This window comes from Mesoplodon densirostris, chromosome 4, assembly GCF_025265405.1.
Source record: "Mesoplodon densirostris isolate mMesDen1 chromosome 4, mMesDen1 primary haplotype, whole genome shotgun sequence".
NCBI classification, from domain to species: Eukaryota; Metazoa; Chordata; class Mammalia; order Artiodactyla; family Ziphiidae; genus Mesoplodon; species Mesoplodon densirostris.
In genome coordinates this window covers 149,587,903-149,614,289 of record NC_082664.1, presented here as the reverse complement: position 1 = coordinate 149,614,289, position 26,387 = coordinate 149,587,903, and the positions used below count along the sequence as shown (strand labels likewise).

The 26,387-nt window shown below is 37.5% G+C and overlaps 1 protein-coding gene across 1 annotated transcript in view; it reads right to left on the bottom strand.

The window, feature by feature from the left end:
• ADAMTSL3 (ADAMTS like 3) overlaps positions 1-26,387 on the bottom strand; it is a 377,697-nt gene that overhangs the window by 162,005 nt on the left and 189,305 nt on the right. The window contains 2 exon segments of the mRNA XM_060097479.1: positions 18,474-18,631; positions 24,391-24,465. Coding sequence (XP_059953462.1) covers positions 18,474-18,631; positions 24,391-24,465 — 233 coding nt within the window.

Sequence of the window (26,387 nt, the reverse complement as noted above, 5' to 3'; positions counted from 1 at the left end):
ATGATGCCCAGATTCAAATTATTTCAGTCCCATGGATGAAGGTGATTAGCTGCTAACCTGTCTTCTAGAAGCAATAATTAATCCAGTCTCAAATGGTATCTATAATCTTTCCTCTACTATATGCAGCAAAACTTTAACCCTAGATATACAACAAAGATAAAATTTAACACCAACCAAAAAGGTGAGAAAATAGACATATAATCAGAAAAATAGGAAATCCAGATATGGGCATTAACTGATAGAAACTTAAAAATGTAAGTATACCACTACCATTTCCTATAACTCTGGCCTTGGCTTCATGTCTTGTTTCCCGGCTTGAGGGCCTAGCAACACCTCATTCTATTCCCATGGTCAAAAAACATGTGTTAGCACATAGCTTTCGCCTCAGGCTCTGTTTTTAAGAACACTTAGACAAAGATACTGTGACTAAATGACAAGATGGAGAATTTCACCAGAAACAAAGAAACTGTAACAAAAATAAAATGTGATTGTACAAATAAAAAGCAAAATAATTTAAATAATTCTCTCAATGAGTAGACTTAGTAGACTAGACTGGGGTTCAGCAAATATTATCTTAAAGAACCGGATAGTAAAAGTGAGTTTTCAGGCCATGTTATCTCAGTTGCAATTATTCAACTTTGCTGGTGTAATGCAAAAGCAGCCACAAGTAATATATAAATAAATGGGGGTAGCTGTGAACTTCATTTACAAAGACAGTTGGTCAGCTTGCTGGTCATAATCTGCTGACTTCTGGATTATATACACCTATTCAGAGAATTAGCAAACTGACAGATAAAAAGAAAATGGAAATTAGACATTTGAGATAAAGGTATAATTGTAGTCCCAGAAAAAGAGAACAAAGAGAATAAGATAGAAGCTATATCTGAAGAGGTAATAAATGAGAAAATCTTCCAAAACTGATGATGGATATCAAGCTACAGATTCATGAAGCACCAGGAACCTCAAGCAGAAGAAAGTTATTAATTATATCAGAGTCAAATTGATGAAAATCAAAAACAAAGAGAAAACACTTGAAAGCAGGCAAAGAAAAAAGACACATTACCTTCTAAGGAACAAAAATAAGACTGACAGCTGAATTCTCAACAGAATAAATGGAAGCCAGAAGACAATGAGACAATACCTTCAAAGTGCTGAAAGAAAATAGTTTCACAATGATAAAGAGGTCAGGTCATTAGAAGAGGTAATGATTCTAAATGTGAGTGTACCTAACCACCTAGCCTCAAAATATATAATTCAAAAATTGACAAGAAACAGAAAAAATATAGACAAATGCATAGTCATAGTGATAGTTTTACCAGGTCTCTTGTGGTAACTAACAGAATAAGCAGACAAAAATCAGTAAGGTTATAATTTTGCATAAAACCATTAATAAATATGACCTAATTGACATATGTAGAACATTGTGTCCAACATCAGAAGACTACATATCATAGTCTTCCAAAATTTGCTACATTCTGAGCCACAATTAAGTTTTAACAAATTTCAAACATTAAAACATTAACATTTCAAAACATTAAAATAATATAACATTATTTGACTATAGTAGAATTAAGGTGTAAAATGAGATTACTTAAAAATTCCCACATACTTGGATGCTTCACTTCTAAATATTCTATAAGTCACTATATCACTATATCATATATATCACTATGGAAATTACAATGCAACTTAACTGAATGATGAAGAAAAAGATTTCACATCAAACTTTGTGGAACAAAATCTAAAGCATACTTTAAGAAATTTATAGAGTTAAAAGCATATGTTATGGAAAAACTGGATGAAAATCACTGATCTAAACAGCCATCCCCAAAAGTTAGAAAAGGACTTCCCTGGTGGTGCAGTGGTTAAGAATCTACCTGCCAATGCAGGGGATTGGAATTGGCAATGCCAATGTTAGATCGCTGGTCCAGGCAGATCCCACATACCACGGAGCAACTAAGCCCATGCGCCACAACTACTGAGTGTGCACTCTAGAGCCTGCAAGCCACAACTACTGGGCCTCCCTGCCACAACTACTGAAGCATGTGCACCTAGAGCCCATGCTCCACAACAAGAGAAGCCACCGCAATGAGAAGCCCACGCACTGCAACGAAGAGTAGCCCCCACTCGCCGCAACTAGAGAAAGCCCGGGTGCAGCAATGAAGACCCCATGCAGCCAAAAATAAATAAATAAGTAAATAAATTTATATAAAAAAAGGTTAGAAGAAGAATAACATATTGAATCTGGAGAAAGTAGAGAGATGGTAACAATAAAGATAAGAGCAAACATTAATGATATGAGAATGAAACTACTTTAAAGTGGTTTATAAAGCTAAAAGGTGTTTCTGTGAAAAGTCTCATAAAACTGATAGACCTCCAACATGACTGATTAAGGAAAAAAAAGAGTAGGGACAAATAATCAAAATTAGGAATGAGAAAGAAGACTCGCTACAGATTCTCCACACAATGAAGAAATAAGACAATACTATAAAAAAATCTATGCCAATAACTTTCAAAAAGCTAGTTGAAATAGACAAATTCTTTGAAACAAAACTGACACATAAGGGAATAAAACATCTGACTAGTCAAGTAATAGCAACCTCACACAAACTGTTACAGAAAATAAGAACAGAGGAAATACTTCTCAATTTGTTTTATAAACCTAGTGTAAAATTAATACCAAGACCCAAAAAAGACATTACAGGAAAAAAACAACCCCAAAAACAAAAACCTCTCCTGGAAACAAATACCGAAAAAGAATCATAAATAAAATAATTTAAAATCATTGGGAAAGGGAACAACAGAGGTTCAAGATGGCAGAGTAGAAGGACGTGTGCTAACTCCCTCTTGCGAGAGCATCAGAATCACAACTAACTGCTGAACAGTCATCGACAGGAAGACACTGGAACTCACCAAAAAAGATACCCCACATCCAAAGACAAAGGAGAAGAAACAGTGAGATGGTAGGAGGGGCACAATCACAATAAAATCAAATCCCATAACCACTGGGTGGGTGACTCACAAACTGGAGAACACTTATACCACAGAAGTCCACCCACTGGAGTGAAGGTTCTGAGCCCCACGTCAGGCTTCCCAACCTGGGGGTCCAGCAATGGGAGGAGGAATTCCCAGAGAATCAGACTGTGAAGGCTAGTGGGATTTAAGTGCAGGACTTTGACAGGACTGGGGGAAACAGAGACTCCACTCTTGGAAGGCATACACAAAGTAGTGTACACATCAGGACCCAGGTAGAAGGAGCAGTGACCCCATAGGAAACTGAACCAAACCTACCTGCTAGTGTTGGAGGTTCTCCTGCAGAGGCAGGGTGTGGCTGTGGCTCACCTCAGAACAAGAACACTGGCAGCAGAAGTTCTGTGAAGTACTCCTTGGCGTGAGCCCTCCCAGAGTCCACCATTAGTCACACCAAAGAGCTGTAGCCTCCAGTGCTGGGTCACCTCAGGCCAAACAACCAACAGGGAGGAAACCCAGCCCCACCCATCAGCAGACAAGTGGATTACAGTTTTACTGAGCTCTGCTCACCAGAGCAACACCCAGCTCTACCCACCACCAGTCCCTCCCATCAGGAAGGTTGCATAAGCCTCTTAGATAGCCTCATCCACCAGAGGGCAGAGAGCAGAAACAAGAACTACAAGCCTGCAGCCTGTAAACGAAAACCACATTCACAGAAAGGCAGACAGAATGAAAAGGCAGAGGACAACGTACCAGATGAAGGAACAAGATAAAATCCCAGAAAAACAACTAAATGAAGTGGAGATAGGCAACCTTCCAGAAAAAGAATTCAGAATAATGATAGTGAAGATGATCCAGGACCTCGGAAAAAGAATGGAGGCAAAGATCGAGAAGATGCAAGAAATATTTAACAAAGACCTAGAAGAATTAAAGAACAAACAAACAGAGATGAACAATACAATAACTGAAATGAAAAATACACTAGAAGGAATCAATAGCAGAATAACTGAGGCAGAAGAACGGATAAGTGACCTGGAAGACAGAATGGTGGAAATCACTGCCACAGAACAGAATAAAGAAAAAAGAATGAAAAGAAATGAAGACAGCCTAAGAGACTTCTGGGACAACATTAAATGTACCAACATTCACATTATAGGGGTCCCAGAAGGAGAAGAGAGAGAAAGGATCCTAGAAAATATTTGAAGAGATTACAGTCGAAAATTCCCTAATATGGGAAAGGAAATAGCCATCCAAGTCCAAGAAGCATAGAGAGTCCCAGGCAGGACAAACCCAAGGAGAAACATGCCAAGACACATAGTAATCAAAATTGGCAAAAATTAAAGACAAAGAAAAATTATTAAAAGCAGCAAGGGAAAAATGACAAATAACATGCAAGGGAACTTGCATAAGGTTAACAGCTGATTTCTCAGCAGAAACTCAACAAGCCAGAAGGGAGTGGCATGATATATTAAAGTGATGAACGGAAGAACCTACAACCAAGATTACTCTATCTGGCAAGGATCTCATTCAGATTCGATGGAGAAATCAAAAAAGCTTTACAGACAAGCAAAAGCTAAGAGAATTCAGCACCACCAAACCAGCACTACAACAAATGCTAAAGGAACGTCTCTAAGTGGGAAACACAAGAGAAGAAAAGGATCTACAAAAAGAAACCCAAACCAATTAAGAAAATGGTAATAGGAACATACATATCAATAATTACCTTAAATGTGAATGGATTAAGTGCTCCAACCAAGAGACACAGGTTCGCTGCACGGATACGTAAGAAAGACCCACATATATGTTGTCTACAAGAGACCCAGGTCAGACCTACAGACACATACAGGCTGAAAGTGAGGGGATGGAAAAAGATATTCCCTGCAAATGGAAGTCAAAAGAAAGCTGGAGTAGCAATACTCATATCAGATAAAATAGACTTTAAAATAAAGAATCTTGGGCTTCCCTGGTGGCGCGGTGGTTGAGAGTCCGCCTGCCGATGCAGGGGACACGGGTTCGTGCCCCGGTCCAGGAAGATCCCACATGCCGCGGAGCAGCTGGGCCTGTGAGCCATGGCTGCTGAGCCTGGGCATCCGGAGCCTGTCCTCCACAATGGGAGAGGCCACAATGGTGAGAGGCCTGCGTACCGCAAAAAAAATAAATAAATAAAAATAAAAAATAAAAATAAAGAATGTTACAAGAGACAAGGAAGGACATTACATAATGATCAAGGGATCAATCCAAGAAGAAGATATATTATAAAATTACAGTATAATTTAGGTTATAAATTATACTTATATATAACTATATTATAAAAATATATTATAAAATTATAAATATATATGCACCCAACATAGGAGCACCTCAATACATAAGGCAAATGCTAACAGCTATAAAAGAGGAAATCAACAGTAACACAATAATAGTGGGGGTCTTTAACACCTCACTTACATCAATGGACAGATCATCCAGACAGAAAATTAATAAGGAAACAAAAGCTTTAAATGACACAATAGACCAGACAGATTTAATTGATATTTATAGGACATTCCATCCAAAAAAAGCAGATTACACTTTCCTCTCAAATGCACACAGAACATCCTCCAGTACAGATCACATCTTGGGTCACAAATCAAGCCTCAGTAAATTTAAGAAAATTGAAATCATATCAAGCATCTTTTCCGACCACAATGCTATGAAATTAGAAATCTATTACAGGGAAAAAAAAGTAAAGTAAAAAACACAAACACACGGAGGCTAAACAAAACGTTACTAAATAACCAAGAGATCACTGAAGAAATCAAAGAGGAAATCAAAAAATACCTAAAGACAAATGACAATGAGAACACGATGATCCAAAACCTATAGGATGCAGCAAAAGCAGTTCTAAGAGGGCAGTTTATAGCAATACAATCTTACCTTAAGAAAAAAGAGACATCTCAAATAAACAATCCTACCTTACACCTAAAGTAACTTGAGAAAGAAGAACAAACAAAACCCAAAGTTAGCAGAAGGAAAGAAATCAAAAAGATCAAAGCAGAAATAAATGAAATAGAAACAAAGAAAACAATAGCAAAGATCAATAAAACTAAAATCTGGGGCCTCCCTGGTGGCGCAAGTGGTTGAGAGTCCGCCTGCCGATGCAGGGGATACGGGTTCGTGCCCCGGTCTGGGAGGATCCCATATGCCGCGGAGCGGCTGGGCCCGTGGGCCATGGCCGCTGAGCCTGAGCGTCCGGAGCCTGAGCGTCCGGAGCCTGTGCTCCGCAACGGGGGAGGCCACAACAGTGAGAGGCCCGCATACCGCAAAAAAAAAAAAAAAAAACTAAAATCTGATTCCTTGAGAAGATAAACAAAATTGATAAACCTTTAGCCAGACTCATCAATAAAAACAGGGAGAGGACTAAAATCAATAAAATTAGAAATGAAAAAGGAGAAGTTACAACAGACACCACAGAAATACAAAGCATCATAAAAAACTACTATAAGCAACGCTATGCCAATTAAATGGACAACCTGGAAGAAATGGACAAATTCTTAGAAAGGTATAACCTTCCAAGACTGAACCAAGAAGAAATAGAAAATATGAACAGACCAATCACAAGTAATGAAATTAAACTGTGTTTAAAAATCTTCCAAAAAACAAAAGTCCAGGGCCAGAGGGCTTCACAGGTGTATTCTAATGAACATTTAGAGAAGAGTTAACACCCATCCCTCTCAAACTCTTTCAAAAAACTGCAGAGGAAGGAACACTCCCAAACTCATTCAACAAGGCCACCATCACCCTGATACCAAAACCAGACACAGATACTACAAAAAAAGAAAATTACAGACCAATATCACTGATGAATATAGATGCAAAAGTCCTCAACAAAATACTAGCAAACAGAATCCAACAACACATTAAAAGGATCATACATCATGATCAAGTGGGATTTATCCCAGGGATGCAAGGATTCTTCAATATATGCAAAACAATCAATGTGATACACCATATTAACAAATTGAAAAATAAAAACCATATGATCATCTCAATAGATGCAGAAAAAGCTTTTGACAAAAAGTTTTGACAAAACACCCATTTAGGATAAAAACTCTCCAGAAAGTGGGCATAGAGGGAACCTACCTACCTCAACATAATAAAGGCCATACATGACAAACCCAGAGCAAACATCATTCTCAATGGTGAAAAACTGAAAGCATTTCCTCTAGACCAGGAACAAGACAAGGATGTTCACTCTCGCCACTCTTATGCAACATAGCTTTGGAAGTCCTAGCCATAGCAATCAGAGAAGAAAAAGAAATAAAAGAAATACAAATTAGAAAAGAAGAAGTAAAACAGTCACTGTTTGCAGATGATATGCTACTATACATAGAGAATCCTAAAGATGCCACCAGAAAACTACTAGAGCTAATCAATGAATTTGGTAAAGTTTCAGGATACAAAATTAATGCACAGAAATCTCTTGCATTCCTATACACTAACAAAGAAAGATCAGAAAGAGAAATGAAGGAAACAATCCCATTCGCCATTGCAACAAAAAGAATAAAATACCTAGGAATAAACCTACCTAAGGAGGTAAAAGACCTGTATTCAGAAAACTATAAGACACTGATGAAAGAAATCAAAGATGACACAAAAACAGATGGAGAGATATAACATGTTCTTGGATTGGAAGAATCAATATTGTGAAAATGACTACACTACCCAAAGCAATCTAAAGATTCAATGCAATCCCTATCCAATTACCCATGGCATTTTTCACAGAACCAGAACAAAAAATCTTAAAATTTGTATGGAGACACAAAAGACCCCGAATAGCCAAAGCAATCTTGAGGGGAGAAAACAGAGCTGGAGGAATCAGCCTCCCTGACTTCAGACTATACTACAAAGTGACACTCATCAAAACAATATGGTACTGGCACAAAAACAGAAATATAGATTAATGGAACAGGGTAGAAAGCCCAGAGATAAACCCACCCACCTATGGTCAACTAATCTATAACAAAAGAGGCAAGGATATACAGTGGAGAAAAGACAGTCTCTTCAATAGGTGGTGCTGGAAAAACTGGACTGCTATTTGTAAAAGAATGTAATTAGAACACTCCCTAACACTATACACAAAAATAAACTCAAAATAGATTAGAGGCCTAAATGTAAGACCGGACACTATAAAACTCTTAGAGGAAAACATAGGAAGAACACTCTTTGACATAAATCACAGCAAGATCTTTTTTGACCCACCTCCTAGAGTAATGGAAAGAAAAGCAAAAATAAACAAATGGGACCTAATGAAACTTCAAAGCTTTTGCACAGTAATGGAAACCATAAACAAGACGAAAAGACAACCCTTAGCATGGGAGAATATATTTGCAAACAAATCAACGGACAAAGGATTAATCTCCAAAATATATACAGCTCATGCAGCTCAATATTAAAAAAACAAACAACCCAATCCAAAAATGGGCAGAAGACCTAAATAGACATTTCTCCAAAGAAGACATACAGATGGCCAAGAGGCACATGAAAAGATGCTCAACATCACTAATTATTTGAGAAATGCAAATCAAAACTACAATGAGGTATCACCTCACACCAGTTAGAATGGACATCATCAGAAAATCTACAAACAATAAATGCTAGAGAGGGTGTGGAGAAAAGGGAACCCTCTTGCATGGTTGGTGGGAATGTAAATTGATACTGCCACTATGGAGAACAGTATGGAGGTTCCTTAAAAAACTAAAAGTACAATTACCATATGACCCAGCAATCCCACTACTGGGCATATACCCAGAGAAAACCATAATTCAAAAAGACACATGCACTCCAATGTTCACTGCAGCACTATTTACAATAGCCAGGTCATGGAAGCAACCTAAATGCCCATCAACAGACGAATGAATAAAGAAGATGTGGTACATATATACAATGGAATATTACTCTGCCATAAAAAGGAACAAAATTGGGTCATTTGTGGAGATGTGGATGGACCTAGAGACTGTCATACGGAGTGAAGTTTGTCAGAAAGAGAAAACAACGCATATATTTGGAATCTAGACAAATGGTACAGATGAACTGGTTTGCAAGGCAGAAATAGAGACACAGATGTAGAGAACAAACGTATGGACACTAAGAGGAGAAAGTAGGGGCAGTGGGGCGTGGTGTGTGTGGTGGTGTGATGAATTGGGAGATTGGGATTGACATATATACATTAATATTTATTTTAAAAAATAGCTAATAAGAACCTAAAAAGAACTAATAAGAAAATAAATAAAATAAAATTGAAATTTAAAAAATCATACCTCATGATATATAAAAGGAAAATCCTTTTTATTAATAATAAAATAAATACTTATAAGTAAATACTAATAATAAATTCTAATAAAAAATAATAATGACCAAGTGAGGTTTATTAAAGGAAGGTAAGATTGGTTTAACATCTGAAAATCAATGTAATTCACTATATTAAAAGGAAAAAAAATATGATCACTTCAAAAAATGCAAAAAGGCATCTAATAAAATTCCATGCTTATATATGTTAATGATGCAAACTGGGAAAAAAATTATTTCATCAGATAAAAACACCTACAAGAAATTTATAGAAAACATCATACACAATTGGGGAATTATAGAGATCCTTGTCCTGAAAGTGAGAAGCATGACAAGCACAGCTGCCATCATTACTTCTATTCAGCATTATACTAGATGTCCTAAGTAATGGAATATAGCAAGAAAAAAATTTTAAAGCATAGAATAATTGGAAAAAAGAAACAGAACTCATTATTTGCAGGTGTCATAACTGTGTATGTATATAATCCAAGAGAATTCACAAACTATTAGTATTAGCAAGTGAATATAGTGAGAATATAATGTCAATATACAAAAATCAATTAGATTTTCATACTCCAGCAGAAAACAAACAGAAAAAAATTTTAAAACATTTACAATAACATCAAAATAACAAACATTTGGGAATTAATTTAACAAAAGATATGCAAATCATATACATTGAAAATTATAAACATTGAGAAGAATTTTAAAAGAACTAAACAAAGGTATGAATATACCATATTTATGGATTGGAAGACTTGATATTGGAAAGTCAATTTTCTCCAATTTGACCTACAAATTCAATGCAATTCCAATCAAAATCAGCAGAATTTTATAAAAATTTAGAAGCATATTTCAAAATTGATATGGAAATGGAAGGAGCCAAGAATATCAAAGATAATCTTCAAGAACAAAGCTGAAGTACTTAACACTACCAGACATCAAGACTTATTTTAATGCTACAGTAATTAAGTCACAATGGTATTGGTGCAAACAGGTCAATGAAACAGAACAGAGTGCAGAAATAGACCCACACATATATAGTTTGGGATTTAAGAGAAATGAGGAAGGGATTGTCTTTTCACCTAATGGTTTTGGGTCAATTGCATAGCCATGGGAAAAAGATATTGATCCCACTTCACAACATATACAAGTATCAATTCTAGTTGGATTATAGCTCTTAGTATGAAAGGTAGAAGAGTAAGATTTCCAGACGAAAACATACGAGAATATTTTTGATCCTAAATAAGGCAAAGATTTTTTAGCCAGGATACAAATAGCTTACACATAAAGTTTAAAATTAACAACCTACACCACAACAAAATGAAGAACTTCTGTATGAGGAAACTGATAGCCCTAAATACATTTAATGGAGAACAAAAATTGAAAATAAAATGAATTAAGAATTTAGCTCTAGAAGTTAAAAACACAATACCAAAATAAAACCATGTAAAGATAAAGGAAACAAAAATTAAAATTTACATAAATAGAATTTTTTAATGAACTCTGAGAGTTACCAAGCCTCGAATCTAGTTCTTAAATGTCTCAGAGACAAATCTTTGGATGGTTTGAACAAAACAAAAATTAGACGAGGAGCCAATGAACAAGTTTAGGAATGAAAGAGACATAGGTACTGTTGAGTCTGTTGTTGTTGTTGTTGTTGTTGTTGTTGTTGTGTTTGTTTTTAGTGATAAAGGAATGCTATGATTACTTTTGAAAAGTTAAGTTTGAAAAATTAGATGAATTAGACACTTTTTGAGAAAATAATAAATTGCAAGACTGACTCAGAAATAGAACTCTAAATAAATCAATAAACATAAGAGGTACTGAAATGTTTTTCTAAGTCTTGTTCATTGCCACCAAAAAGAAATAGAAGGAAGGATGGGAAGAAGGGAGGAAAGGAGGGAGGGAGGGAGGGAGGGAGGGAAAGAAAAGGCATTAAGCCCAGATGTTTTACAGAAAGAAACAATCCTTATTGTTGCAGATGCATTTACTTGCTTACCAATATCCATTTCCCTTTCCCTTTCTGCCAGAGGCTTAATTTTGCTCCAAGGTTCCTCCCTCCCACAGGTGTCTCAGATAACTCTCTTTGCAACTTTCAAATATACAAGAGTATTGTTAACTTTAGTCACTGAAATATACATTACATCCCCAGAACTTATTTATCTTGTAACTAAAAATCTGTACCTTTTGACTCCCTTCACCCATTTCACCTGCCCCATCCTCTTCCTGCCTCTGGCAACCACCCATCTGTTCTCTGTATCTGTGAGTTTCGATTATTTTTAGATTCCACATGTAAGTGAAATCATACAGTATTTGTCTTTCTCTGACTTATTTCACTTAGCATAATTTCCTCATAGGCCCACCCATGTTGCTGTCTTTTTGATAATAGCCATGCTAACAGGTGTGAGGTGATAGCTCATTGTGGTTTTGATTTGCATTTCCCTGATGATTAGTGATGTTGGGCACATTTTCATGTACTTGTTGGCCATTTGTATGTCTTTGGAAAACTGTCTATTCAGGTCCTCTGTCCTTTTTTTTTTTTGGTAATAACACAATTCTGAAAAAAAAAATCAATCACTCCATATATTTTCCTCAAGCTACACACTACTCGTCGCTTAAATTTATAATACTGATGAAACTTCATTCAATTCTAGTTCTCCACATTGTCATTTTAAAAGACAATGCAATTGTTTAGAGGTGTATTAATATTATAATATCTTTAAATGTTATTAAAACATGATGCAGTATTATCATTCTTCCTTGGAAAAAGTCCCTGTTACTACCACTGAGAATTTCTGACTATTGTAAGAGAATTTTAATCCGAACTCCAGGAAGGAGTCATATTTGGATATTTGTTCTTCAATTCCAAGAACGCTGGCATTATATCATATTATTTTAGAGAGCAAAATAGGCAAAAAGGGAGATAAAGGATTCTTTCTTCAAAGTAAATAAAAACTACAAATTAAATAATAATGTCCCTTCCTCCAATCCTAAACACTTTAGAAAAATGAAGTTATTAAATCTACAGGGAACTTTTTCTCCCCCAAGATTTTGTTTTTGCTTTTGTGTTTTGCGACCGGGCAGTAGAATCAGCACAAGTGCTCATACTCTATGAAGACGATCGCAAAGATGCAGCTTCTTTCTTTATAACTGCTCTGATCTTCTTCACAAGCCCCCTCCTGACTAGGGAGGGAGGGGAAAACAGCTTAAATGGAGTTCAATCCTAGGAGGTCAGTCTGGTTCACTCATTTGAAGAGTTCTCTTTAGGTATTGCTGTTTCTGGTGGGGAAGCGTCCAGGCTTTCTGCTGTGCCCTCATCCAGACCAATCTCCTCTATGGTGGTCTTTGATGTAGGACCTCACAAAGGCGGGAAAGGAAAGAGGCCTCGGATCCATGCCTGGAGGTCCTCATCCTGTCCTTGGGCCCACAGCTGTGTCCCTTGTCCCTCTGGCCAGTGGGAGGCCCACAGGGAGTCTCAGTGCCTGTGAATTCAGCTGTGTTCTTCCCCAGCCAGGGTGGGTGGGCTCCTCTGTTGCCCTGCCCAGTCCACATTACTCTTGTGCTCAGTTTCTCCGTGGTGTGGCTGCGACTCCTCCCCAGTCCCTGGCCTAGCTCACAGCCCCTTACCAAGGAGACCAGATGCTTTGTTGTCCAAGCCAGGACGTTTCTGAGGATGAAAGGAGGAGCTTCTAAGAATTAAGTCAGGGCTGCAGGTGGAAACTGGGTCTTTTCTGAACAAACTAGGATGTCTGGTCACTCTACATTTACCCCTCCGCTGCAGGGTCATTTTGCCCCCACCATGTCAAGGCTGGCCAGCCAAGAGTACATGGAATTTTCTAGATACCTTCCATGCCACACAGGAGCTGAGGGAGACTCCGGGGAGCTGAACTCAGACGCAACCTGTGACTAAACATTTCACGGCACTCATGCCAATTTCATTCCAAGGTAGCTTCCCCCAGTGGTGGATGGAGATGGCCACCCTAGGAGGCATTTTCCTCTTGGGTTCTAAATGAAAAGTGAAGCAAATCTCCTCCTCTGCCTTTAGCTTTGAAACCTACTTAATATGCTTCCCTGCTCTGCAGAGTGACTGCTGTCATGATCCATGTCTCATTGCCTTGCTTCCTCCCTCCTGTCCCCAGTTTTCTTCTTTTACCCACAATGCCCTGAGGCAGAGGAAGCTGACTCTCCACATCCTGGCTGGGGTCTCCCTACAATGGATGCTCCTCCTGAGTGTAGGGCGCTGAGGACACTAAGCCCACAGCTCAGCCTTACTGGGGGTAGAGGCATCCTCTGTATTGCAGAAGAAACACTTTGATTTAGTCCCCCAAACTTGGTCCTTGAAATGTTATGGGAACTAAATCAATTTATAGAAGGCTTATCTCCTTCCATAAGCCTGACATGCAAGACAAAAGTCTAAACTAAAAAAAAGAAGAAAATCCTACCTTAATAATCAAAAGTTGAACATGAATGTTCTTTGCAGTCCTGCTAACAACAGCCCAATCATTAACCACTACTTTCAAACCCCCAGGGTGAATAGGTCCGTTGACAAGGGAGATGGTCAAGTACAGAATGGCAAAAAGGGAAATTAACTAATGTAAATTACATTAACATTTACAAGCGTATACTACTCCTGTTTGGTTAGGAAAATGATTTTATAACAATGGTAAGAAAATGAATTCAAACTCAACTGCCTTACTTGGCCACTTCTAAATAATTTCCAAAATTTATGGAATAGTTTTTTCTGTAAAACTCTTTTTTTCATATTTGTGTATATATTACACCAATAATTTAGCTGTGAATTATGGTAACTACTAGAACAGTATCTGAACTGCTTTAACCAAGAAATTTCCCTCAACAGACCACATTACAGTAACTATCATGTAATATTTCAACAGTTTCTACCTTTGTGATTCATGGCAAATGTTTAAAATGAGGTGGAATTCTGATTGGGAGGCATGATGAAATAGGTAAATTTTTTCTTCTGTTAGACACTGTTATGGGCTGAATTGTATCCATCCCCAAAAACATATGTTTAAGTCCTAACTCACAGAACCTCAGAATATGATCTTATCTGGAAATCGGGTCTTTGCAGATCTAGTCAAGTTAAGATGAGGTCATTAAAGTGGGTCCAACACAGTATGACTGGCATGCTTATGTAAAGGGGAAATTTGGGCTCAGAGGTGGACATGCACAGAGGGAAGGTGGTGTGAAGACAAAGGGAGAAAACCTGAGGATCCAAGAGGCTAGGAGAGAGGCACGAAACAAATTGTCCCTCACAGCCCTTACAAGGAACCAGACCTGCCCTCACCTTGATTTTAGAGTTCTAGCCTCCAGCACTGTGAGACATAAACATCTGTTGTTTAAGCCAACCAGTTTATGGTGCTTTGTTACAGTAGCCTCAGGAAACTAACACATGCACAGACTCTAAAAACTGTGTCTTGCTGTGTTTTGAAACACCTGTGAACATATGAATTTAGCTAGCGTCTGCATCACATTGCAAGGCTGAAATCTTCTCTTTGAGAGAGAGGAAAACAGGCAGTTTCAAATCCTCTCGGCCCTGGATAAGTTAGATGTGCTATCATAACTCCCCAGAAAGAAAAGAAAGACTTCGTAGGTAGAAAATATACAAAATATCTGGAGCTGTGTTTGGAGGAAACCAGAGACAGAGGCTTGCCTAGCTGAAAACTAATGGGAAAAGAAATCAGAAAACATTTTCCTACAGAAACACAAAGTATCCAAATGGGAGAAAGAGGAAGATTTCAGACCACGAGGAAGAGAAACTTTTTTTTCCTTGAAGATGGACATGTTTTTTAAAGAGGGGAAAAGTCACCAGCAATAATCAAAATACTTAACCACAGAAACAGATGTCTTTCTCAAAGCCATTTAAGTTTATTTTACTAGATTATTCTCATAAGCATATACTGAAAATTGATATGCACAACTCACAGATATTCAGTAAATTCTCATTGAATGGATAGTGCCTCTTACAGTCCAGTCAACAAAGCATACAGCATCAACCACTGGCTCAAGACTCTCTACTGCTCCCTGGTGGCAACAGGCACATATTGCAGAAGCAAAATAATACCTCAGGGGCTCTCATGAAAATAATACCCGTGACTCAGTAACACAGTAACAAGAGTCATCCATGAGAAACAGATCATTCAGGAAAATCAGAACGTGTAGTGAGAAACCCATTGGGAAGAAGAAAAAGTGCACTTTTCAAGAATGGTCCAATCATGAAAATATATCTTCTGAAAAAGTAGAAAAAAGAAATTTTGTCTCATTGGTGTAGTGGTTGCCAGATTTCAGAATCCGCACAATAACCACAAAAGACTCTAACATCCCATGGAAGACTTCATACTTTACTCTCTATGTCAGAATATAGTCGTTTTCAACAGTCCATTTATTAAAAGTCCATGAAATGAGGTCTAATCTAGGAATGGTATAAAAGAGGGTGCCTTTATATCTTAGTGCACCCATGGCTGAGCGAAACTAGCACTCGGGCGCAGAGCTGGTTTTCACATTCTCTCTCAGGTTGAAGCCAGGTCTTCCTTTTTTTAAACTCAGCTGCTCTTGGTTGATTGGAATGGAAAGAGATACAATGAAATACATGGCTGACCATCATCAGGGACCTAACACACACTTTTAACCTCCCACTCAAAGGACAGCAATCCCTTGATTGCATCCTGGGCCAAGCAGAGATGAATGGAAGCAGGGTTCCTTATCTTAGTAACAACACAGGCTGGGTAATACTACAGTGCTCTGAGGAAAAAAAAAAGTAATGAATGGAAAAGGATATTTCCTAGAAACCCACAATATTTGGACAAGCTTATAAGGCAGGGAAAACCATCAGAGTCATTCTTGCTTCATCAGAGTGTCTCTGATTTTGCCAATTTCTCTTCCACCGAGCACACCATGTTCATGAAAGAAAATGGCTGTAGGCACAAAAATGAATTTCTATTTATGCATGAGTCCGACAGCTGTGTGTAACACCCTCTTTGATAAATAAGTAAGTAAATAAATAAATATATATATATATATATATATATATATATATATATATATATATATATATATATATATATTCTTTAAAAAAAAAACCTTCCCAGTCAAGGGAGATCAAAATCTTTCCAGAAATTGAAGTTAAAGCCTGGATTTGTTTATTAAATCTGAGAAAACTAGAACTTCGAGACAGGAAAATAGAAGGCTGAGTACAACTTCAGACAGTGGCAACATGCTGCTAAAATGCATTCTATTAAGAGGTGAATATATAATTGGGGCAAGAAGGTGTAAAGTAATTTTTAATTACACATGTGATATATGACTGTATTTTTTAAGAACTGTTTTAAGTATTAAAATATTGTAAGTAAAACTAAGATCACTCCCCCAAAGCACCAATCCCCTCTAAAATAGCCATTGTTTCCTCAGTGTTTTCAGTTAGGAATGTATCCTCTCAAATTTAAAAAAGTGTATACACACATATTCATATACATACATGTGTACATTTGTAGAAGTAAACAGTTTATGTGTATATGTGTTTTTATGCATGGGATCAATAAACAGTACATTTTCCATGCTAATACTTTCACCAAACAATATCTTAAAATTTTAACTTTTGTGGCTATTTCTCCCATCCCATCACTGTACTAATGTCTCCTACTTGGTCATATATCTCCAAATTGAGAAGATTACAGATCTTCTGAGTAGGAATGAGAAGAGAATTTTAAAAAAAGGATGTGTGTGTGTGTGTGTGTTTTACCACTTGAGCATCAAATGGGAAAACCCTAAGAGAAGCAAACCAAGCCCAGAATTTATGTATAACAATGGATGAGAGAGAATAGAAGGAAAGAGAGATGACAGTTGGCTTCCCCAAAAGCCTTTCACAAAGCTACTGTCAAAGAATTACATTGGGTTGACACTTCAAGGGTCTGACACAGAAGTCATTTCAATGTCTAGGAATGGCAAGTCATGTCCAGGAATGGCAACTTACATGTCTACGAATGGCAACTGACACTTACACCTTCAATGTCAGGAACACATTAGGGCCTGGTGTGGACCCTGGCAAATGAGGACGTGTGCCCTAATGAAAAGACTGCTGTTACCCAGCTGCAGCCAATTATCACTATGGCAACATGCAAGCTAGTTGTCAGATCTTCCCATTTTTAAAAAGAAGCAGGTAAAAATACTGGTATTTTAATATTATAATCTCTTGATTTTTTTCAAGGTTGACTATTTAAAACCCAAAGATTCAAAACAACAACTCCACCCAGACCGACCCTTGGCTGGTCACACTGTAGGCAAACAAGAAGTCAGTTTGCAACTCTCATCTAATTCCAAAGGTATTTCTCTGCTGGCACAACCGATGTCTCAATGAAACACTCTTTGACAAATTAATGTGGAACACAGACAGTTCTTTTGAAGGCACCAGGTCTTTTCACAGGTAAAGAAATCCCTGGCAATTAGAGCTCTTTTCTTTCTTCCCTTTCCATCTTGAAGTTTCCAAAAAGGGATAGGACAAAACCATCCACTGAAATGCCCTTTTTTGCACATATTAGGTATTTATAGTTTTATCAGAAGAATTTCAGATTGTGTCACCTTGGAAATATATTGGCCACTACATTTCATATCCTCTGAGTGAAGGAAGATGCTCCCGATGTACCCAAGAGAGGAAACACAGAGTCGTGGTTACAAGGGAAGAAGAATTCTTGTGAGGGGACCTCGTGACAGGTGTCCAGACAACGGCTCATTATGAGACATTGCTGAGGAAACAGGAAAGGGGGTTAAGGAAGGGGGCCTCTGTCTTCTCTGCTCACCTTTGCAAGGACAGCAATAGCAGTCGTGGTTTAAGACATGGAGCATTTAGCCACTGACCATTTTCACTGAAATCCATCTGGAGGTTTAAAACTGAACACAGCAACTAGAGGTTATACATGCAAAAACAATCACTCCCCTATAAAAGTGAAGCTTGTTTCTTAACTCTTGGGGCTGGGGAACAGAAACTACTTTAGAGAGATGGACAGTTTTTCAGAACTGACTGTCAAGGTGAAAATATTAATGACACATGCTCTGTATAAAAACAGTCACTGGCTGCCTACTAAACAAATGTGTTCTTTTTAAAATTCAAGATGTGCAGGGCCCCAGATGCAGGACATTTATGAAGAGGCTCATCCTACCTTGAAAATGAAATCAGCCATCAGAGGTCCTGGAATCTTAAAGGTTTGCCTCTCGGAGCCCCTCTGAAATTCAACTGTTGTGTTTTCTACAACAAAAGTTCCAGGGCTGTTAAAGCTGTGCTCTCCTTTGCTTCCTTGAAGTGTTTTTGATTCAATGACTAAAATTTAAAAATAAAGTTTCAATGAGAGAATATCTTAAAAGCATTTTATTCCAAAAGATATTTTACTACAAGTAATAGCATCTGATATCAACACAATATCAATACATCCACTCAGTTTACAAACATTGATTCAAATTGGTAGAATAAATACATAAGCTTCTTAGTTATCTATAAAAAGAAGCAAACAAGAGTGCTAGGTCCAGTTAGGTCTACCCAACTCTTTGGAGTCATTTCTATAATAAGGGGAAGAAAAAAACATCTCTTTCTTTATATTTTTTCATGATGTAGCTATTACTTAAAATAAAGCGATGTTACTCATTTTCTCACCCATTCAGATAGTAAGCCTAGACTTTTATTTAGACAAAACCACAATAAATTCTAAATTTGCTTAAATTTTTTTTTATTTTGAAGTAATTGTAGATTCACAGGAAGTTGCAAGAATAGTAAAGAGGTCATGTGTACCTTCATCCAGTTTTACCCAATGGAATGGTTACATCTTACCCAACTATAATACAATATCAAAACCAAGAAATGGACATTGGTACAATGTGTGCATAGAGTCCTATGCCATTTTGTCACACGTGACCACAACCAAAATACAGAACTATTCCATCACCACAAATATCTCTCTTATGTGTCACCTCTTCATTCACATTAGCTTTTAAAGGAACAGTAGTGCTTTTAGATCTCTTACAGAACAATGCCAACGGTTTAACCAAAATAACACTTCTACCTTATTTCAGTGATTTCTTTCTTTCCCTTCTCTTTTGTTTTTCTTTCATTTTGTAAATGTCACCATTCTTAGTGGACCTGGTCCACCTGCATTTCTGGCTCCAGATCTATTCCTAACTCACTGCCTTGGGTTTTCATTGCCTTTTTTCTGAAACGAGGAGTCAGAGCTGACAATCTCCCAGGTCCTCTGATCCTCAGAAACCTACACTTGACTCACTGGTATCCAATGGTTCTTTAACCATCTCGAACAAAGGACACAACAGAACCGGAACTCCATTCCGTCTCAAACTTAAAAAGCTGATAAAAACACAACAAAATTATCTGGATTTTATGAGGCTGCAATCCCCATGTGCTGTGCTTCGGTGGTGTTCCATTGCCGATTTCTCTCTGCCACCAGAGCAGCTGCAGGAATTCAAGCGCCCTGGGCAGATTGCATAACAGGCATTAGGAGACATCCCTGATTATCCCTGACAGACAGGCTGGGAACTTTTCTGGGAAAAATTCAAAGGCTGGACATGAGCTCCTTGATCTGCATTAGTCATTAGCAGTCAAAGGATAATGCTGGGTCCTCTCAGGCACACAAACCCCCTACCACTTTGGCCCTGATCTCCATGACGGCAGTAGATTTTTGGGAAGTGTGAGATTAAATTCATTTCCTAGTTCCAATGAAGATACAAAACAGAGTGTTAGAATGTGAATCGTCAGTAAAAATGAGATGGGAAACTGGAGCTAGGAAGAGGAATCCACCCTGGATGAATTAGCCCTCTAAAAGTAAAGGAGGGAAAATCATGAGCATTCGGGTAACATTAAAACACAAAATGAAGCTGGACAAAATCCATCCACGCAAAGAAGAAGGCATGTAAAACACTGCTTCTAGACCGAGATTTAGCCTGAAGTGACTTGATGAAATTCAAATAGAGTGCAATGGATTCGATGGCTGTGATTGTTTTACCACTGTGCTAACGTTCTGGTCAAAGCTCTCCAAGTTTCATCCAGCTGCAGAGCTATGGCAGCGGGTGTCAGGATCTGGAAATGCGATCTGGGGGGAAGGGAAGACCAGTGTGACATCCATCTGTTAGTTTGGTTTTGATGTTTTGTTTTCTGACGTTCAGTCTATTCTATTACTTCAAAGGTGTCCAAAATCTTTAGAGGCAAAGATGTGAGAACACAGGAGCAAAACCAGTTTTCAAGTGCATGTGAATTACCCAAACCACTCTTCTCCAATTCTCATATCTTTATATCAATTACTTCAGAAGGCTTCCCACTCTCTGGGTCACAAACCCTGGCTGCATACATAGGAGGTCAAAAGCAGGTGCTCTGACCTCAACTGTGTAACTTGAGTCAGAAGTGGGTGGTCAATAAAGACAAGGGAAGTGATTTGATGAAGCCACCTTTTTATGGTTTATGGATGCAAACGATTCTGATAGTTTGGATTAACAAAGCCCCTGTGATGAATTCACAGTGAGCCAGCAAAGAAACATATTGGAAATCCCCTCATCTTTGTTGCTTAATCTGAAAAATGAAGTTAGTGTTGTGAGAATAAATAAAATCACATACAAAAAAAAAACCAGGATCAGAAATCAAGACTCTCTTAAATCCCCAAACCTTTACAACTCAAGTCTACCATGGTACCTTTAAATATTTTGATCCACACTTGTTATTTTTAAAAGAAATGACTAGAAAAATGATGAATGCTGCTAACTGCTTCTAGTTGAAGGGCTTGCCCTGAGAAGTATCTGTCCAGGCTTCTTTCGAAAGAGACAGGGTCATGCTAATCATCCCAAGAGGTCTCCTTAAATTCTAAGAAGGCCACAAAAGTATTGTTAGGTAAACATGTAATGAGCATTTAGCACAGCTGACTTGGTTATAAATACATCAAACTTATGCTTCGAGTTGTATATTATAGTGTATACATAGTTTATTCAGTATTCATTTCCTTTGATTAGTCATTATGTTCAGGGCTCATGTTTATATTAATACATCTCTACATATGGTCGTCAGACCGCACTTAGAGGACCAAAAAAATCCCAATTCTTAGAATTGATAATGGAGGTTTTCAGTTTATGGCATCTTGGCTTCTCGAGTTTATTGCTAGTCAAAACACATTTAATGCTGAAGTTTTGCTACAATACAATCTCTTTTGCAGGAACCCTCTTATTGTTTCCATTTTTGAAATTTTAGGGAAATCTGGAGCTGTGTGCTTGATATAATGCTGAAGCCAAGCTTGCGAAAGGACTAGAAATTCAGTATTTAAATTTAAATTCAGTATTTAAACACCTCTAGGCGATATGCAAGATGGACATTCTGTAATTAAATTCCATTCCACAGCAAAGAGACTTAACAGTACGCTACTGGGTGTTCTCAGTTCTTAACTATGCAGCCTTTTGGAGGGTGGCAGTTAATATGGATCTTAAAAAGAACAATTTATTTACTGAAAAGTGAGCTTAATTTCAGGAATATATCTTTGAATAAAAAATTAAGAAAACAGGGGGCGGGCTTCCCTGGTGGCGCAGTGGTTGAGAGTCCGCCTGCCGATGCAGGGAACACGGGTTTGTGCCCCAGTCCAGGAAGATCCCACATGCCGCGGAGCGGCTGGGCCCGTGAGCCATGGCTGCTGAGCCTGCGCGTCCAGAGCCTGTGCTCCGCAATGGGAGAGGCCACAACAGTGAGAGGCCCGCGTAACGCAAAAAAAAAAAAAAAAATTAAGAAAACACTTGTATAAATCAAGAAAATAAAGACGCTTCTATATTTCGGTGTTCAGAAATGGTAACTAAATCCTTTGTAAATGAAGCCAGTTCATTCTATTCACTGGCAGAGAAGGGTAACTTTCAGAAACACTTCTAGAGCCAATTTTGAGATTGTTCAGAAGGAGATATAATCCAAGCAACAGATCTGTCACCTTTGGAGAAATGGCAATATATTTGAGCTCTGTTCTTGGAACCATGCCAGTCTTGAGTATAAAGTTATGTTTAATACGCCAGAACATATATGTATGTAAATGAATATTCTACCTCAAAGTACTCATCTTTACCTAAACTGTTTACTGTGTACTTATTCTGTTTTTAGAGCTTATAAATCTCTTTTTAGAGCTGAATGTTAAAGAATTGTCTGTAGTATCACGAGAAAATCAGACCCAGTCACTGCAATTTTTTTTATTTTTTAAAACATCTTTTTGATATGCCATAAAATTCACCCATTTAAAATGTAGTTTCATGGCTTCAGCATATTCACAGAATTGGGAAACCATCACCAAAATCTAAGTTTAGAACATTTTTGCCACCCCCCAAAGAAACCCCATATCCGTTAACAACCCAGACCTGCCACCAACCCAATTCACCCCAGCCCTAGGCAACCACCAATCTACTTTCTGTCTCCTTAGATTTGCTTTTCTCTGGACACTTTATATAAAGACAATCATAAAATATGTGGCCTTTTGTGACTGGCTTCTTTCACTTAGCATAATGTTTTCAAGGATCATGTCTATTGTAGCACATGTCAGTACTTCATTCTTTGTTAGAGCCAAATAATATTCCACATATGCCCATTTTATTTATCCATTCATCAGTTAATGGACATCTGGGCTGTTTTCACGTTATGGCTATTATGAATTATGCTGCTATGAATGTTCAGCACTTCACAGTTTTGAATCCAGGACGCTATTTTACAATGTGATCACTCAAATGATTCACAAAATTTGGATCTAAATGATTTTCACCTGTTCTCAAACATCAAGTTTGCATTTACAAGGATGAAGATCTACTCTCATCAAGAGCTGTGGACCTTAAGCCATTTTAAAAAGAAGCCTAAAAAATGTTTTGATGCTTCATTGTAGAGAACGCCTTGAGTGAACTGACCATTATATGGCTATAAACACTTCAATATTTTAGTTAAATACATCAGTCACATTCTTTTAGTCATAATTCATATAATAAAGTAAGGGTTGAAAAAGACTTTCCAATAATTGTTCACCCTCATTGTCCTAAAGATATTCTCTTGCTTCCCTAATTTAGGTCATAATTTACTAAAGAATTTCTTTCTTTTCCCAAGATTTTTATCTATACCCTTGTTGACCTTAAACATTTTGATATAAACTTTTCTCAAAGGACATTTCTGGTTAGACTATCGGTACTGCAGCCAAAATATACAAACACATATAACACACATGGACAAACACTAATTTAAAAGCTACCAAAAATGCTTGTGTCCCTGAGAAATTTTTATGATTTGAAAATCTAAGATGGTGGCTCAGAAAAAAAATGGCAAAATATGTCACATTTTAATCCAGTAGACCTTGATTTGTGTGGCTTTAAAACAGTTACAAATAGTGTTTCGTACTTTTTACAGAAAGATAGAGCTGAACACAGTAAGCTTCTTCAAGGCCAGGGTCTCAGTCTTGACAAAAACTCATTTTCCTGGGAAAAAGACTAAGAAAGCCCTGCCTATGGCCACAGGAAATCTTGGAAGAGAAGCAGACAAACTTTGGTATTTCTAGTTCCTTTGGGTCCTAAGAGACCAGAAAAGCTAAGACAGAAAGATGCCATGTGACTTTGGCCAAAGAAACAATACAATTTCAATCCTCTATTGTTTCAGACTCTTAGTATTCTGGGAAACCAGTGTTTACTTTCAGTGTCCCCTAGACCTGAGGTTGTGATATGCTGGCAACGGAGCATGTACTTGTCAGCTATATTCACTGATACAGCTCTGTGTTTTAAATTTCGTTTTGTTATTTTTTATCCCAAACTGTTAAGATCTCCAGAAGACTCCAGACTCCTAGTTTACTCTCCACATAAAAAATAGTTTATTTCACATATAACTTGATTTCCTCTCCCATGAGGAGATTAATTTCCCACTAGGGCATGAGAACTAAAAAATTCAGGGTCATAGATCATTCCCTAGTGATATAGACTATTGCAGACTGGTAGAAGTTCATCTACCTACCCGATAACACAAAGAAATATATATATATATTTTGGCTAAATAAATTTTCAGGAAAGAAAAACATGTTAAGATTAAATTCTACTTACAGAGATGTGCAGGTCCTTTCACTGTAATTCTCACACTTCGACTTCCCAAAGGAACAGCAATTACATTTTCTTCCCCTAAGAAAGAACACAAGACAAATGTAATAAAACTTGTGCACTAAAGGGCCATCAAAATAAGCAACTCAAAACTGGGAGCATCTGTAAAGTGTTCTTAACTATATTTCATTTCCATCTTCAGTCAAGAAATCTTTGGAAAGCAGCTACTGTGTATAAGGAATATTAATACTAATCACATAATTTCATTTAAATATATTTTTAAAAAACATTAAAGAAAAGTTTAAATAAATGCACTGGTCTACTTGAGTGAGTCCACAAACTAGGGCCCTCAAGTCATACCCATTCATCTGAGGCTGCTTTTGCCCTACAAAGGCAGAGGTGAGTATTTGTAACAAAGACAATATGGCTCACAAAGCCTAATATATTTACTACCTGGTCCTGCACCAAAAAATTTCAATAATACCTGGCCTAGATAATTACCTAGTGGAAATCCTGGTCCCTGTAGACTTTTCCTTCATGCCGTTACACATTTTGAAATTGATTTTCATTGGCACGTAATAATCTAAGGGCATATGAAATTCTATCCCCCAGTCCCCTATTTGATCATTAAGTGTATTATTAAATGATATTAGTACATTATCAACAATATGAATTACTTCAAGCAGATGTTGTGTTTTGTTTGTTTAACTTACAGAGAAGAATTTGTTTTGAGAGCCTCTGGGGTGAAATTGTTTGATCAAAGGATGTCACTATGTTTGTTGACTTGTTCATAAGTTTTATTAAATAAAAATACCTATTTATTACTGAAAATTAGAAAATGCAAAAAAGCATACCAGACAAAATGAAACTATTTCCAGAGATCATCACTTCTAACACTTTGAGAAATATCCTTTCTGGATTTTCTGTTTGTTTTTAACATACATACATACATACAAAAAAAGCAATGAACACTACTTAAATATACACCATTTGGGGAGGGGTTAAATAAACAATGGTATATCCATATTAAGGAATACTCTACAACTGATAAAAGTTATGATAAGAAGCCACATTTTTTTAACATCTTTATTGGAGTATAATTGCTTTACAGTGGTGTGTTAGTTTCTGCTTTATAACCAAGTGAATCAGCTATATATATACATATATCCCCATATCTCCTCCCTCTTGCATCTCCCTCCCATCCTCCCTATCCCACCCCTCTAGGTGGTGGCAAAGCACCGAGCTGATCTCCCTGTGCTATGCGGCTGCTTCCCACTAGCTATTTATTTTACATTTGTTAGTGTATATATGTCCATGCCACCCTCTCACTTCATCCCAGCTTACCCTTCCCCCTCCCCATGTCCTCAAGTCCATTCTCTAGTCTGCATCTTTATTCCTGTCTTGCCCCTAGGTTCTTCAGAACAATTTTTTTTTAGATTCCATATATCTGTGTTAGCATATAGTATTTTTCTCTTTCTGACTTACTTCACTCTGTATGACAGACTCTACATCCATCCACCTCACTACAAATAACTCAATTTTGTTTCTTTTTATGGCTGAGTAATATTCCATTGTATATAGGTGCCACATCTTCTTTATCCATTCATCTGTCAATGGACACTTAGGTTGCTTCCATGTCCTGGCTATTGTAAACAGAGCTTCAGTGAACATTGTGGTGCATGACTCTTTTTGAATTATGGTTTTCTCAGGGTGTATGCCCAGTAGTGGGATTGCTGGGTCATGTGGTAGTTCTATTTTTAGTTTTTTAAGGAACGTCCATACTGTTCTCCATAGTGGCTGTATCAATTTACATTCCTACCAACAGTGCACGAGGGTTCCCTTTTCTCCACACCCTCTCCAGCATTTATTGTTTGTAGATTTTTTTGATGATGGCCATTCTGACTGGTGGAAGCCACATTACTTGATGTGGAAAGACTGCCAACATATATATTGATTAATGAAAAAAGAAAGTTAAAAAACAATTATATGGACAATGATCTCTT